This window comes from Saccopteryx bilineata, chromosome 1, assembly GCF_036850765.1.
Source record: "Saccopteryx bilineata isolate mSacBil1 chromosome 1, mSacBil1_pri_phased_curated, whole genome shotgun sequence".
NCBI classification, from domain to species: domain Eukaryota; kingdom Metazoa; phylum Chordata; class Mammalia; order Chiroptera; family Emballonuridae; genus Saccopteryx; species Saccopteryx bilineata.
In genome coordinates this window covers 157,095,382-157,111,168 of record NC_089490.1, presented here as the reverse complement: position 1 = coordinate 157,111,168, position 15,787 = coordinate 157,095,382, and the positions used below count along the sequence as shown (strand labels likewise).

At 49.8% G+C, this 15,787-nt stretch overlaps 1 protein-coding gene across 2 annotated transcripts; it reads right to left on the bottom strand.

Moving 5' to 3' along the window:
* Positions 1 to 13,033: 13,033 nt before the first annotated feature.
* RPS15 (ribosomal protein S15) lies at positions 13,034 to 15,146 on the bottom strand. 2 transcript variants are annotated; one of them, XM_066277447.1, is made up of 4 exons: positions 15,063 to 15,146; positions 14,581 to 14,666; positions 13,258 to 13,492; positions 13,034 to 13,172 (listed from the first exon to the last, which is right to left on the bottom strand). In XM_066277447.1, exons 1-4 carry the CDS (start codon positions 15,063 to 15,065, stop codon positions 13,059 to 13,061), a joined length of 438 nt encoding a protein of 145 aa, XP_066133544.1. In that variant the 5' UTR covers positions 15,066 to 15,146; the 3' UTR covers positions 13,034 to 13,058. The 2 variants fall into 2 exon arrangements, with proteins under 2 accessions (XP_066133544.1, XP_066133535.1); XM_066277438.1 differs by lacking the exon at positions 15,063 to 15,146 and adding an exon at positions 14,750 to 15,001.
* Between the last annotated feature and the right edge of the window lie 641 nt (positions 15,147 to 15,787).

Here is a 15,787-nt window from a genome sequence, read left to right as displayed (position 1 = left end):
CCAACGGAATGTTTTAAAGTCCTCTTCCTTTACAGACATCACAGATGAACGGACCAAGACTTAAAGAGGGGAAGCCACCTACCCACATCCCTGTTTGAGTGGGGATTCATGCTTAAGTGCCCAACCTGGGAAACCTTAGGAGCCCTGTAAGGATTCTAGCACCATCTGCTGAGGGCCTTGAGGATTCACAACTGTCATGCTTGGTTGGAGATAGTAGCAAGCACCAAACCCAAGGGCAGACCACGCTGACCAGGTGGTGGTGGTGCAGTGAATAGAATGTCATCCTAGGACATTGAGGACCCAAAATCAAAACCCCGAGGTTGCCGGCTTGAGCACAGGCTCACCAGCTTGAGCACAGGCTCACCAGCTTGAGCATGAGGTCGTTGGCCTGAGTCTCCCAGTCAAGGCACATATGAGAAAGCAATCAATGAACTATTAAGGTGCCACAACTATGAGCTGATGCTTCTCATCTCTCCCTATCTGCCCCTATCACTAAAATAAACCCCATGCCTGACCTGTGGTGGTACAGTGGATAATGCATCAACCTGGAATGCTGAGGTCGCCGGTTCAAAGCCCTTGGCTTGCCTGGTCAAGGCACATATGGGAGTTGATGCTTCCTGCTACTCCCCCCTTCTCTCTCTCTCTCTCTCTCTCTCCTTTCTCTCTAAGAATGAATAAATAGGCCCTGGCTGGTTGGCTCAGCGGTAGAGCGTCGGCCTGGCATGCGGGGGACCCGGGTTCAATTCCCGGCCAGGGCACATAGGAGAAGCGCCCATTTGCTTCTCCACCCCCCACCCCCTCCTTCCTCTCTGTCTCTCTCTTCCCCTCCCGCAGCCAAGGCTCCATTGGAGCAAAGATGGCCCGGGCGCTGGGGATGGCTCCTTGGCCTCTGCCCCAGGCGCTAGAGTGGCTCTGATCACGGCAGAGCGACCCCCCGGAGGGGCAGAGCATCGCCCCCTGGTGGGCAGAGCGTCGCCCCTGGTGGGCGTGCCGGGTGGATCCCGGTCGGGCACATGCAGAAGTCTGTCTGACTGTCTCTCCCCATTTCCAGCTTCAGAAAAATACAAAAAAAAAAAAAAAAAAGAATGAATAAATAAAATCTAAAAAGAAAACAAAACCCACCACCAAGCCAGGCCACCACAGAACCAGACTTTGGGGGCCTTTCTCATCAGTACAGAGTCTGAGGCTCTAGTGGGTCTGTTCTCAGACTCTCCAGGTACCCTCTTGCTGGCCTCAGCCCTTTTCCCAGCAGAAATCTTCAGTTGAGGCATCTTAGACGCTCACTGCCCATCTCTATTTTTCTTAAGTAGGGGTTAACAATATTGTATGTCATCAAATATGAGGCCATAGTAACATATACTATTTTTTTAAAATTGATTTTAGTGCCTGACCAGATGGTGGCGCGGTGGATAGAGCGTCAGACTGGGATGCGGAGGATCCAGGTTCGAGACCCTGGGGTTGCCAGCTTGAGCGCGGGTTCATCTGGTTTATGCAAAAAGCTCACCAGCTTGGACCCAAGGTCGCTGGCTCAAGCAAGGGGTTTTCTTGGTCTGCTGACCAAGGCACATATGAGAAAGCAATCAATGAACAACTAAGGTGTCGCAACGAAAAACTGATGATTGATGCTTCTTATCTGTCTCTGTTTCTGTCGGTCCCTATCTATCCCTCACCCTGTCTCTGTAAAATAAATAAATAAATAAATAAAACAATAAATATATATATATATATGGTCTACTGGAAAGTTCTGTCCGATTCTGTCACAACAAGTTTTGACATGTAAGCACATGTTTATTTGGCGCATGTGTGCCTCTCTATTTTTAGCACTTAATGGATACATACTGACATAGCAAATTAAACAAGGTTGATTCATGTTAGTCTTATGTGTGAAGTGATAGTGTACTCATGGCTACTGATAGAGTTCATGTACACCACTGTATGGTATATGAATTTCAACAAGGAAGAAATGCTACAGAAGCATGTAGAAATTTATTAAAAGTGTTTGGTGGCCCTGGCCGGTTGGCTCAGTGGTAGAGTGTCAGCCTGGTGTGCAGAAGTCCCGGGTTTGATTCCCAGCCAGGGCACATAGGAGAAGCGCTCATCTGCTTCTCCACCCCTCCCCCTCTCCTTCCTCTCTGTCTCTCTCTTCCCCTCCCACAGTGAGGCTCCATTGGAGCAAAGATGGCCCGGGCGCTGTGGATGGCTCCTTGGCCTCTGCCCCAGGCGCTGGAGTGGCTCTGGTCGCAACAGAGTGACGCCCCGGAGGGGCAGAGCATCGCCCCCTGGTGGGCGTGCCGGGTGGATCCTGGTCGGGCGCATGCGGTAGTCTGTCTGACTGCCTCCCCGTTTCCAGCTTCGGAAAAATGAAAAAAGAAAAAAAGTTCGAAACAGGTGATTTTGACCTTTCTGATAAGCCACGTTCTGGGCGACCATCTTTGATCGATGACGATGTTGTTAAGACCATGTTGGAGCAAGATCCTTTTCTGACAACATCAGAGATCGCAGAAAGGCTTGATTCAGCTCAGCAAACCATTTCGGACCATATTTGGAAGATAGGATTGGTGTGGAAATATATTATTTAATAAAATTTATTGACGGTAAGAAAAATTTGTATTTTGTTTTATTCCAAAAACAGACAGAACTTTCCGGTAGACCATATATATACACAGTGTGTCCGCAAAGTCATGGTGCACTTTTGACCGGTCACAGGAAGCAACAAAAGGCGACAGAAATGTGAAATATGCACCAAATAAAAGGAAAATCCTCCCAGTTTCTGTAGGATAATGTGGCAGCATGTGCGCATGCGCAGATGATGACATAACACCGTGTATACAGCGCAGCAGCCCATGGCCGTGCCAGTCGAGATGTGGACGGTACAGAGGAAAGTTAAGTGTGTTCTGTGGCTCGCTAAATTCAAATCCGTGACCAAAGTGCAACGTGAATATCGCTGCGTTTATAACAAAGCGCCACCACATAGGAATAACATTACTCAGTGGGATAAGCAGTTGAAGGAAACCAGCAGTTTGGTGGAGAAACCCCGTTCTGGTAAGCCATCAGTCAGTGATGAGTCTGTAGAGGCTATATGGATAGCTACCTAAGGAGCTCAAAAAAATCTATGCGTGAGCCCACATGGAACTGCACTGAATAGGTATGAAACTGGGAGAGTTTTCCTTTTATTTGGTGCAGATTTCACATTATATACACACACACACACACACACACACACACACACACATATATATTTTAGAGGGAAGAATTCATTTGTTGTTCCACTTATAGTTGTGCATTCATTGGTCACTTTCTGTATGTGCCCTGACTGGGGATAAACCCACAACCTTGATGTTTATGGATGACACTCTAACCTACTTAGCAACCAGCCAGGGCTACGAGATGTACTATTTTATGAACTGCTGCAAAAAGCAAGGACTGAACAGCCAGCAATACTAATTTTGGTTGAAAGAGGCATCTTGACCTCTTTCACAGAAAGGTAAACTGTGACAAATGGGAATAACCATCAGATTAGGGTTAGCCCTGGGAAAAAATCCTGTCCTGCTCTCCTTACCAACCTGAAGGTTTCACTAAGGATCCTGGGTTATAGGATTGGGCCCCAGGTTATAGGTCTTCAAATTATGTGTCCAGCAAGCCCCCAGACCTACTTACCCCTGCAGAGACACCTTGCTTACCCTCTTCTCCCAGCTTGAATTGTCAAGACCCTTTCCCCCGCTGAAGACTGAGAGGAAGCCAACTGTCCTCCTGGCTGCTCTCCAAGCCAGCTTCCCCCACCCCAGATATTTTCTGAATCAGTTGGGTCCAGTTCCTGACTCCAAGCACAGTTCAGCACAGGCCCAATTCAGTCCCTACCTCATGGAGTAGAGCTCCCAGGAGTTAGAGAGGTCTTTCCAAAAAAGAGATCAGCTCTCTTAGGGAATCCATGGTTGCAGGTTAAGATGCAATTAGAGGGGCCAGGTCTTTGTGAACCTGTGGCCCCCAGGGGGAAGGTGGGAACCATAGCTAAGTCTACCTGGGTGCTTGCTTATATATGATGCTGGAGCCCAAACCCAATCCCTCAGGGGGTTGACTGATTGTCACTGATAGGGTAGCAATGACAAGACACTGACAGTCACCCATCCTTTACTCTAGACCTTCCCCACTCCTTCTCACACTGAGGACATTTTAGTTGGGTCATCCTCTGTGGGTGGAAGTCCTGGGCACTGTGGGAGTGTGGAGCAGCCTCCCTGTCCCCCACCCACTCAATGCCAGGAGCACCTCAGTCACGACAATCACAAATGTCCCCAAACATAACAAAGTGACCACTGGGGGTAGGATCACCCATAGCTGAGAATCATTGGTTTAGCAATATATATATCTCCACAATATTTGATCATATAGATATTCGTTTTTTCCATTAACCGGTTGAGGGACACTTGTGTTGTTTTCAGTTTTTGGCAACACTTGAATCGTGCTGCAGCAAACATGCATGTGCAGTTTTTGTATAACATCTTTGAGGATACTGGTTGGGTAATACTGCAATTGTTTAATATTTTGAGAAACTGCAAAACTGTCTTCCAAAGCAGCTATGTCCTCTGGCCATGTTTGCATTACAGTTCTGCTTCTTCACCAGCACATTTTTTTTTTTTTTTACAGAGACAGAGAGAGAGTCAGAGAGAGGGATAGACAGGGACAGACAGACAGGAATGGACAGATGAGAAGCATCAATCATTAGTTTTTTGTTGCACATTGCAACACCATAATTGTTCATTGATTGCCTTCTCAGACGTGCCTTGACCGCGGGCCTTCAGCAGATCGAGTAACCCCTTGCTTGGGCCAGCGACCTTGGGCTCAAGCTGATGAGCTTTTGCTCATACCAGATGAGCCCTCGCTCAAGCTGGGGACCTCAGGGTCTCGAATCTGGGTCTTCTGCATCCCAGTTCGATGCTCTATCCACTGCGCCACCGCCCAGTCAGGAAACCAGCACATTTTAAAAATTAATTTTATTTAAAGATTTTATTTATTCAGTTTAGAGGAGCGAAGAGGGAGGAGAAGGGGGGAGGAGCAGGAAGCATCAACTCCCATTAGTGCCTTGACCAGGTAAGCCTGGGGTTTCGAATGAACAATCTAAGCGTTCTGTGCCACCACAGGTCAGGCTTTTCTTAAATTTTTTTAAAAATTAAAGAGAAACATCAATTTATTGTTCCACATATCTATGCATTCATTGGTCAATCCCTGTGTGTTCCCAACTGGGGACTGAACCCACAATCCTGGCATATCAGGACAATGTTCCAACCAACTGAGCTCCCTAGCCAGGGCACCAACACGTGGTTTTCTTCAGGCCTTTTATCCCATTCAAATAGTTGGCACATTATTTTTAAATGAAGATACACATATGGGTTTTTGGCTACATAGAGAAAAGGATGTATTTCTGAATAGGTAATACAGTAAAATGTTAATCGCAGAAACTACATATTGAGTTTTGGTTTAGTTTTTTTTTGTGTGTGTTTTTTTTTTGCGAGAGAGAAACAGGGGAACAGATAAGGACAGACAGACAGGAGGAGAGAGATATGAGAAGCATCAGTTCTTCCTTGTGGCACTGTAGTGGAATAACCCATTGCATGGCCTTGGATGGGAACACAGCCAACAAGAAAAGAATGTTTTGCCAAGAGAATTGTTTTGTGACTTGAAGGTGGGTCAGTGAAACAGGTCTATGTGACTGAAGGCAGTTGCTGGGCTTTTTCTCAGTAAAACATTCTCATAAGAATTCTGTTCCTTTCAAGGTTATCCCTTGAGATAAAGAAAGAAATGTTGTGGGAACCATAGAAGCAATAGGAATTAATGCTTTTTGATATTATTTTTATTTATTCATTCATTTTTTTAGAGGGGGGAGAGAGAGAGAGAGAGAAAGAGAGAGAGAGAGAGAGAGAGAGAGAGAGAGAAGGGGGGGAGGAGCAGGAAGCTTCAACTACCATATGTGCCTTGACTGGGCAAGCCCAGGGTTTTGAACCAGCAACCTCAGCATTCCAGGTCCATGCTTTATCCACTGTGCCACCACAGGTCAGGCAATGCCTTTTTTTTTTTTTTTTTTTTCAGAGACAGAGAGTGAGTCAGAGAGAGGGATAGACAGGGACAGACAGACAGGAATGGAGAGAGATGAGAAGCATCAATCATTAGTTTTTCATTGCGCGTTGCAACACCTTAGTTGTTCATTGATTGCTTTCTCGTACGTGCCTTGACCGTGGGCCTTCAGCAGACTGAGTAACCCCTTGCTGGAGCCAGCACCTTGGGTTCAAGCTGGTGGGCTTTTTGCTCAAACCATATGAGCCCGCGCTCAAGCTGGCGACCTCGGGGTCTCGAACCTGGGTCCTCTGCATCCCAGTCCGACGCTCTATCCACTGCGCCACCGCCTGGTCAGGCAGGCAATGCCTTTTGATATTATATTCTTATTAAGCTATCATGCAGGTGTACTCCATGTATCTTTTTTTTTTTTTTTTTCTTTTCATTTTTCTGAAGCTGGAAACAGGGAGAGACAGTCAGACAGACTCCCGCATGCGCCCGACCGGGATCCACCCGGCACGCCCACCAGGGGCGACGCTCTGCCCACCAGGGGGCGATGCTCTGCCCATCCTGGGCGTCGCCATGTTGCGACCAGAGCCACTCTAGCGCCTGAGGCAGAGGCCACAGAGACATGCCTAGCGCCCAGGCCATCTTTGCTCCAATGGAGCCTTGGCTGCGGGAGGGGAAGAGAGAGACAGAGAGGAAAGCGCGGTGGAGGGGTGGAGAAGCAAATGGGCGCTTCTCCTGTGTGCCTACTCCATGTATCTTTAAGTAAAAGTTATGCTTGATGTTATGCTAATTTCTCAGTAAATAAGCTTTTTGAAGTCTTGTGAATAAAAATAGGACACAGCGTGAACTTGTGGTCATTTGCCTAATCGAGTGGTGGTCCTTTGCTAGTCCTTGATAATTTTGTCTGCTGATCTCTCTCTCTGCGCCCCCGACTCACAACAACATGGCACCTTAGTTGTTCATTGACTGCTTTCTCGTATGTGCCTTGACCAAGTGTGTGTGTGTGGGGGGGACTCCAGCCAAGCCGGTAACCCCTTGCTCAAGCCAGCAACCTTGGGCTTCTAATCCAGTGACCATGGGGTCATTCATGTCCATGATACAACACTCAAGCTGATGAACCTGTGCTCAAGATGGCAACTTTAGGGTTTCGAACCTGTGTCCTATGCATCCCAGGCCAATGCTGTATCCACTGTACCACTGCCTAGTCAGGTGATATTGAGTTTTTTGTTTTATTTTTTTATTTATTCATTTTTGGAGAGGAGAGAGAGAGGGAGAGACAGAGAGAGAGAAGGGGGTAGGAGCTGGAAGCATCAACTCCCATATGTGCCTTGACCAGGCAAGCCCAGGGTTTCGAACCAGCAACCTCAGCATTTCCAGGTCGATGCTTTATCCACTGCGCCACCACAGGTCAGGCCGATATTGAGTTTTTAACTACAAAACCCTTGAACTCCTCTCTGCATTTCAAAACATTCAAAAAAATTTCAAGGGTGGAGCCCTGGTCGGATAGCTTAGTTGGTTAGAGTACCCACCCACCCAATAAGCAAAGGCTACAGGTTCGACGATCCCCGGTCAGGACACACAGGAACATACTGATATTTGTCTCTCTCTCCCCCTTCCTAAAAATGATAAAATATATATATATATTTCTTTTAACTTTTTATTTATTGATTTTTTTTCCTTTTCTTTTCTTTTGTATTTTTCTGAAGTTGGAAATGGGGAGGCAGTCAGACAGACTCCTGCATGCGCCTGACCAGGATCCACCTGGCACGCCCACCAGGGGGTGATGCTCTGCCCATCTGGGACGCCGCTCTGTCGCAACCAGAGCCATTCCAGCGCCCAAGGCAGAGGCCACAGAGCCTCCTCAACGCCCAGGCCAACTTTGCTCCAATGCAGCCTTGGCTGCAGGAGGGGAAGAAGAGACAGAGGAAGGAGAGGGGGAGGGGTAGAGAAGCAGATGGGCGCTTCTCCTGTGTGCCCTGGCCAAGAATCAAACCCTGGACTCCCGCACACCAGGCCAATGCTCTACCACTGAGCCAACTGGCCAGGGTTTATTTATTGTAGAGAGAGGAAAGACAAAGAGGGGTGGGAGACATCAACTCGTAGTAGTTGCTTCTCATATATGCCTTAGACCAGGTAAGCCCAGGGTTTCAAACTGGCTACCTCAGCATTCCAGCTCAAAATTTATCCATTGCGCCACGAACAGGTCAGGCAACAAATAAAAATTTTAAATAGTTACCCTAGCCACATGGCTCAGTTGGTTAGAATGTCATCTCAATATGCCAAGGTTCTAAGTTTGATCCCTGGCCAGGAAAACATACAAGAATTAAGTGAGACTGTATAAGTGGAAAACCAAATTGATGTTTCTCCATCTCTTTCTCCCTCTAAAATCAACAAATTAAAAAAAGAGCCTGACCAGACAATGGCGCAGTGGATAGAGCGTCGAACTGGGACACAGAGGACTCAGGTTAGAAACCCCAAGGTCACCAGCTTGAGAAAGGGGTCACTTGCGCCTGACCAGGTGGTGGCGCAGTGGATAGAGCATCCGACTGGGATGCGGAGGACCCAGGTTCGAGAACCCAAGTTTGCCAGCTTGAGTGCGGGCTCATCTGGCTTGAGCAAAAAGCTCACCAGCTTGGACCCAAGGTCGCTGGCTCGGACAAGGGGTTACTCGGTGTGCTGAAGGCCCGTGGTCAAGGAACATATGAGAAAGCAATCAGTGAACAACTAAGGTGTCGCAATGAAAAACTGATGATTGATGCTTCTCATCTCTCTCTCTCTCTCTCTCTCCGTTCCTCTCTGTCCCTATCTATCCTTCTGACTCTCTCTGTCCCAGTTAAAAAAAAAAAAGGGTCTTCTCAGTTGTCAGAAAAAATTTTTATAACTGGAGTGAGAGTAGGGACAGGTTAAAAAAACAAGGGAGGCCCTGGCCGGTTGGCTCAGCGGTAGAGCGTTGGCCTAGCGTGCGGAGGACCCGGGTTCGATTCCCGGCCAGGGCACACAAGAGAAGCGCCCATTTACTTCTCCACCCCTCCGCCGCGCCTTCCTCTCTGTCTCTCTCTTCCCCTCCCGCAGCCAAGGCTCCACTGGAGCAAAGATGGCCCGGGCGCTGGGGATGGCTCTGTGGCCTCTGCCCCAGGCGCTGGAGTGGCTCTGGTCGCAACATGGCGACGCTCAGGATGGGCAGAACATCGCCCCCTGGTGGGCAGAGCGTCGCCCCCTGGTGGGCGTGCCGGGTGGATCCCGGTCGGGTGCATGTGGGAGTCTGTCTGACTGTCTCTCCCTGTTTCCAGCTTCAGAAATATGCAAAAAATAAAAAATAAAATAAAATAAAAAAAAACAAGGGGGGGTCACTTGTTCTGCTGTAGCCCCCAGGTCAAGGCACATACAAGAAAGCAATCAATGAACAACTAAGGTGTCGCAAGGAAGAATTGATGCTTCTCATCTCTCTCCCTTCCTGTCTGTCTGTCCCTATCTGTCCCTCTTTCAGTCTCTGTCACAAAAAAGAAAAAGATCAGCTAACAGTTGATTTTGGTTGAGGCAGGCACAGTGTTATTTCTGAGAAAACATTAGGTCTGCCACCTCACACCCATTAGGGTGGCTACAATCACAAAACAAAGTCAGCAAAACTCACCACAAAAAAACAGATAGCCTGACCAGGCGGTGGCGCAGTGGATAGAGCTTCGGACTGGGATGCAGAGGACCCGGGATCGAGACCCCGAGGTCGCCAGCTTGAGTGCGGGCTCATCTGGTTTAAGGAAAAGCCCACCAGCTTGAACCCAAGGTTGCTGGCTCCAGCAAGGGGCTACTAGTTCTGCTGAAGGCCCGTGGTCAAGACATATATTTGAAAGCAATCAATGAACAACTAAGGTGTTGCAACGCGCATTGAAAAACTAATGATTGATGCTTCTCATCTCTCTCCGTTCCTGTCTGTCCCTGTAAAACAACAACAAACAAATAAAAAAACAAAAAAAACACACAGATAAAGTGCTAATGAAGATGTGGAGAAATTGGAAGCTTGTGAATGGCTGGTAGGGCAGCCACTATAGAAATAAAGATGGCAGTTCCTCAAAGTGTTAAACATAGAAGTACCTTTTAATCTAGCAATCCCACTTCTGGGTAGCCTCAAAAGAACTGCAAGCAGTATCTGGAGGATTTATTCAAACACATCCATAGCAGCACAACTTATAACAGCAAAAGTAAGTGTACCCTGTGGGCAATTCCAACCTTCCACTTGTTTAGGCCAAAACCCAGGCATGCCCTGGCCGGACAGCTCAGGTGGTTAGAGTACTATCCCAAAGCACAGAGGTTGACAGTTCGATCCTTGGTCAGGGAACATACAGGAACAGATCAATATTCTCTCCTTCTCCCTTCCTCTCTAGAAAAATCAATGAAGGCCCTGGCCAGTTAGCTCAGTCAGTTAGAATATCATTGAATCAATGAAGGCCCTGGCCAGTTAGCTCAGTTAGAATGTCATCGCACCTGACAAGATGGATAGAGTGTCAGACTGGGACGCAGAGGACCCAGGTTTGAGCCCTGAGGTCGCCGCCTTGAACACAGGGGCCACTGGCTTGAGCATGAAATCACAGACATGACCCCATAGCTGCTGGCTTGAGTAAGGGGTCACTAGTTCTGCTGGATCCCCTCCCCCCGCCACATATGAGAAAGCAATCAACGAACTAGGGGGCTACAAGGAAGAATTGATGCTTCTCATCTTTCTCCCTGTTTGCATGTCTGCCGGATCTATCCCTCTAACTCCATCACTTAAAAAAAGAAAAAAAAAAGGTGTCATCCCAAAATAAGGTTGCAGATTCAATACCCAGTCAGGGAACACACAGGAAGCAACCAATGAATGCACAACTGAATGAAACAACAAATGAATGCTTCCTTTCCCCCTCCCCTGTGTCTCTCAAGCCTGACCTGAGGTGGCACAGTGAATCAAGCATCCAACTTGGAACGCTGAGGTCATCTGTTCCAAGCCTTAGGCTTGCCTGGTCAAGGCATACGCAACTACGAGCTGATGTTTCCCGCTCCATCCCTCTCACCTCTCTCCTCTCCTTCTGAAATCAATAAAATCTTAAAAAATGGCCCTGGCCGGTTGGCTCAGTGGTAGTGTCAGCCTGGCGCGCAGAAGTCCCGGGTTCGATTTTCAGCCAGGGCACACAGGAGAAGCGCCCATCTGCTTCTCTCCCCCTCCCCCTCTCCTACCTCTCTGTCTCTCTCTCCCCCTCCCACAGCGAGGCTCCATTGGAACAAAGATGGCCTGGGCGCTTGGGATGGCTCCTTGGCCTCTGCCCCAGGCGCTGGAGTGGCTCTGGTTGGACAGAGCGACCCCCCCCCCCCAAGGGGAAGATAATCGCCCCTGGTGGGCATGCCAGGTGGATTACAGTCGGGCGCATGCGGGAGTCTGTCTGTCTCTCCCTGTTTCCAGCTTCAGAAAAACAAAACAACAACAAAAAAATCTTAAAAAAAAAAAAATTCCAGGTGTCATATGTATTTTCCTTCTCATACCATTAACCAGAGACCCTTCACCACTGGCTCAGAAATGCCACCTCTCTCATGAAGGAAACGAAATAGGATGCTTTAGGGAATGGGATTAGGACCCTTCTGTATCAGACTCTATGGGGGGTAAAATGTGACACCCTGGTTTGTCTTTTTTTTTTTTTGTATATTTCTGAAGCTGGAAACAGGGAGAGACAGTCAAGACAGACTCCCGCATGCACCCGACCGGGATCCACCCAGCACGCACACCCACCAGGGGCAACGCTCTTCCCACCAGGGGGCGATGCTCTGCCCCTCCGGGGTGTCGCTCTGCTGAGACCAGAGCCACTCTAGCGCCTGGGGCAGAGGCCAAGGAGCCATCCCCAGCGCCGAGGCCATCTTTGCTCCAATGGAGCCTTGGCTGCGGGAGGGGAAGAGACAGAGGAAGGGGGGGTGTGGAGAAGCAAATGGGCGCTTCTCCTATGTGCCCTGGCCAGGGATGAAACCCGGGTCCCCTGCACGCCAGGCCGACGCTCTACAGCTGAGCCAACCGGCCAGGGCCACCCTGGTTTGTCTTAACGAAAGCTTATAATCCAAAGCCCATGGCCCATGGTTGAGGGTCTTGGGGTCATTCCGTAAGGATTTCAAATGCCAAACAGGAGCATTATATCCAGGAGACAGAGGCAAGCAGCACTGTGAGGTTAAAGAGTACTAGGGATGCTGGACAGTTGTATAAATTGGAGGGAATAGGGGAAGAGGTTCAGGTAATCTAAAGGTTCTTTGTGTGTGTGTGACAGAGAGAGGGACAGTCAAGGACAGACAGGAAGGAAGAGAGATGAGAAGCATCAATTCTTCGTTGCAGCACCTTAATTGATTTTTGTGATAGACAGGAAGGGAGAAAGATAAGCATCAATTATTGGCTGTGGCACCTTAGCTGTTCCTTGATTGCTTTCTCTTATGTGCCGCTACCAGGGGGCTACAGCAGACCAAATGACCCCTTGCTTAAGCCAGCGACTTTGGGCTCAAGCTGGCAACCGCAGGGTTTTGAACCCGGGTCCTCTGTGTCCCAGTCCTATGCTCTATCCACTACACAAACGCCTGGTCAGGCTAAAGGTTCTTGATGTTCATGTGCTTGAATGTAGGAACCCACCCCTTTACTGGGGGACAGGGGAGGGGACCCAGAAGGAGATGGGTGCCTGAGAAAAGATGCTACACCCAACCATGCAGTAATCACCTCTATAGGCCAAAGGGCAGGAAGACAGCACAGGACCTGGACATCAAGAGAGTTTTCATAGGGAGCCCCCAACTCATCCACTATACACATGGCCATCACTATGTTTACAGTAGAAAACCCAAAGATACTCAGTACCCAGCACTGGGGCACATAATACACACAAGTCATGCAGGACCTGAGCCTCCAGACCAGGCCTGGCCCCCTTCACTGAGGGGTTGTCACCCTGCCCACAGGTCCAGGCACTTGAAAGAATGGGTAACAATCAAGCTAATTAAATCTGTACTTTTATTAGCTACTTGAGAGGGATGAAGCGGGAGGAATGAGTGGCCCCAATTCCAGGCCGACCATGCTTCACTGGCTTGTAGGTGATGGAGAATTCGCCCAGGTAGTGACCAATCATTTCAGGCTGTGGGAGGTGAAGAGTGAACTGGTGTTAGTGACCATGGGTGCACAGGCCCGCATCTACCCAGGCAGCACAGGTCCCCACACACCTTGATTTCCACCTGGTTGAAGGTTTTGCCGTTGTACACACCCACCATGCTGCCCACCATTTCCGGCAGGATGATCATGTCCCGCAGGTGTGTCTTTACCACCTCAGGCTTTTCCATGGGAGGTGCCTCCTTCTTAGCCTTGCGCAGTCGCTTCAGCAGTGAGTGCTGCTTCCTCCGTAGACCCCGGTTCAGCCGGCGACGCTGCCGGGCACTGTACAGCTGCATCAACTGCTCACTGGAGAAAAGGTGAGGTGGCATGGGTGACCTAAACCCTGGTGGTGACCCCCACACTCTTCATCCACTAACACTGCTGCTCCTTGTAGTTCCTCAAAACAACCTGCCAATTATTCAGGATGAACCCTCCAAATTGGACAACCTGCCACACTGCTGTCTAGAAATAAGGAAACCAGGGAAGGAGACCAAGGAGCTCAGGGGAAGTGGCACAGCTGGAACCTTGTGGTCAAAAGGTTGTGCTCCTAAAGGCCCCAAGAACTCGGGGGGGGGGGGGGGAAGCAGGAGCCCTCAGCCAGCTGTGTGTGTCCCCAAGGCAACTGAATCCTCCATGCCTAGACATGGGCAGACCTTCAGGAGACATGGAGTCCCTGGCTGTCATCAAGCCACCCTCCTCATCTAGAAGCCCAGACCAGCACCCATCCTGCCACTGGCGGCAGTTTTAAGAAGCACCAGTCAGGGCCCTGGCCCGTTCCTCAGTGGCTAGAGCGTCCAACTGGTGAATCTACCTCCCAATCCAGTCGGGGCACAGAAGAGAAGTGACCATCTGCTTCTCTACCCCTTCTGCAGCCGGTGGCTCCACTGGTTCCAGTGTCTGCCCTGGTGCTGAGGATAGCTGGGTTGGTCCCAGTGCGTCAGCCTCAGGCGCTAAAAAAAGTTGGGTTGATTCCAGCATCGACCCCATATGGGGGTTGCCGGGTGGGTCGTAGTGGGGGCACATGCGGGAGTGTCTCTCACTCCCTCACTTAAAAAAAAAAAGCAGCACAAGTCAGACCACCACCATCCTGCCTAGAACCTTCCAGTTTCCACTAAATCTGAGACCTGGAGTTGCAAACTCCCTCCCACGTGCCAAACCCCGACCCCGATGCCTGACCCTAAAAGGCTCGTGAAAACACATTTACATTAGTGTTTTCAAATGGATGGGAAGGTGTCAAACAGGACACGTAAAAGTTCCATTAATGTCAAACTTCATCGCCGACACCCATCCGTCTTCACTCAGTCTAAGGGCACATCAGTACCTCAGGCTGCAGCCCCCAGGCCCTCGGAAACCCCTCCCGCTGCCACCCCTACCCTGGTCCGGCCGACCCTTACTAAGACATGTCAAGCAACTGGTCCAGATCCACGCCACGGTAGGTGAACTTGCGGAAGGTCCGCTTCTTCTTCTGCTCCACTTCCGCCTGCGCGGGGAGCAAACATGGGTGAGTGGGACCCGGAGATCCACCTCCCAGCCCCAAGGCCTCACCGGGGTGACCGATTCCACCGGTCGCTCCGAAAAACATGCGGCGGCGCCCGGGGTAGAGACATCCATAGGGACACACCACCTCGAGCCTGTCCCAGGGCAGCTCGCACGGATACGGGGACTCAGTTTAGACAGAGGGCACGTACAGGCCTTCCCCACCCCGGGTCGTCGCGACAACCATCAGGCCCGCCCCGCGTCATCACACCCAGAGACCCTGAAGGCCTGGAGGACACTGTTACAGATACAGGCGCGGCCTAATCTGGCCTCCAAGGAGCAGCCAGAGCCAGGATGGCGCCTGATAGATCTCACGAACAAGCAATGCCACAGCACCTACCATCTTGCGGATTCTTGGGAAAGGACCACCCACTCTGCGTCTGCGCAATTGTCGTAAGCTTTCCCATGTGCCCCACCCCTTGGCCGTGCGTGCGCAAGCGCCTCAGCATTCCCGGAAGACAACGCGCGCCCACTTCTGTCCGGAGGGTAGAGCGCAGGCTACGAGGACAAAAGCGGTGGACATGCGGCACCCGCTTTTATACGGGCTTGGACCCCACCCCCCAGGTTGCGGCTGACAACCTCGAGTTTGGGGCTCCTTCCTCAATGTCACTGCCCCTTTCAAGCCTCATATTCGTGCTCTATAATCTCCATTAATGAAACCCACCTAACAAGTGTTTATGGAGCACCTACTGTTCACAGTGGGTGCTGTCTGGTTTGGGTCTAGCGTTCCATGATGGAGCTGTTGTTGCAGAGTGGGAGGCAGTCCCCGTAAGGAACAAGGTCATACAGATATCAGAGCCAGGAGAAAAATCCAGAAGGGGTGAACACTGGTTTCTAACAGATAGTCAGAAAAAGGCAATTATGATAAGACTAGCCAGCCTTTAATGGACAAATTTATATAAGTAACAATTGTGAAACAATGCACTGTTAGGTTTGTAACACAAACTGATGTAATAAGTATTACAGTAATAGCTGTTAGGTTAAAGCTGCGGGTGGCCGGTTCACTGGAGAAAGGGGAAAGCCTCCTTTCAGCTTCTCTTGGCAGGTCTGTATAAACCCTGGACT

Bases quoted from the DNA above. Each gene is read 5' to 3' on its own strand.
- RPS15 (XM_066277438.1), bottom strand. From the start codon at position 14,797: ATGGATGTCTCTACCCCGGGCGCCGCCGCATGTTTTTCGGAGCGACCG. The intron at 13,493-14,580 runs GTAAGGGTCGGC...CCTTTTCTCCAG, and splicing joins CAGTTGCTTGACATGTCTTA to TGAGCAGTTGATGCAGCTGT. The intron at 13,173-13,257 runs GTGTGTGGGGAC...CACCTCCCACAG, and splicing joins TCAACCAGGTGGAAATCAAG to CCTGAAATGATTGGTCACTA.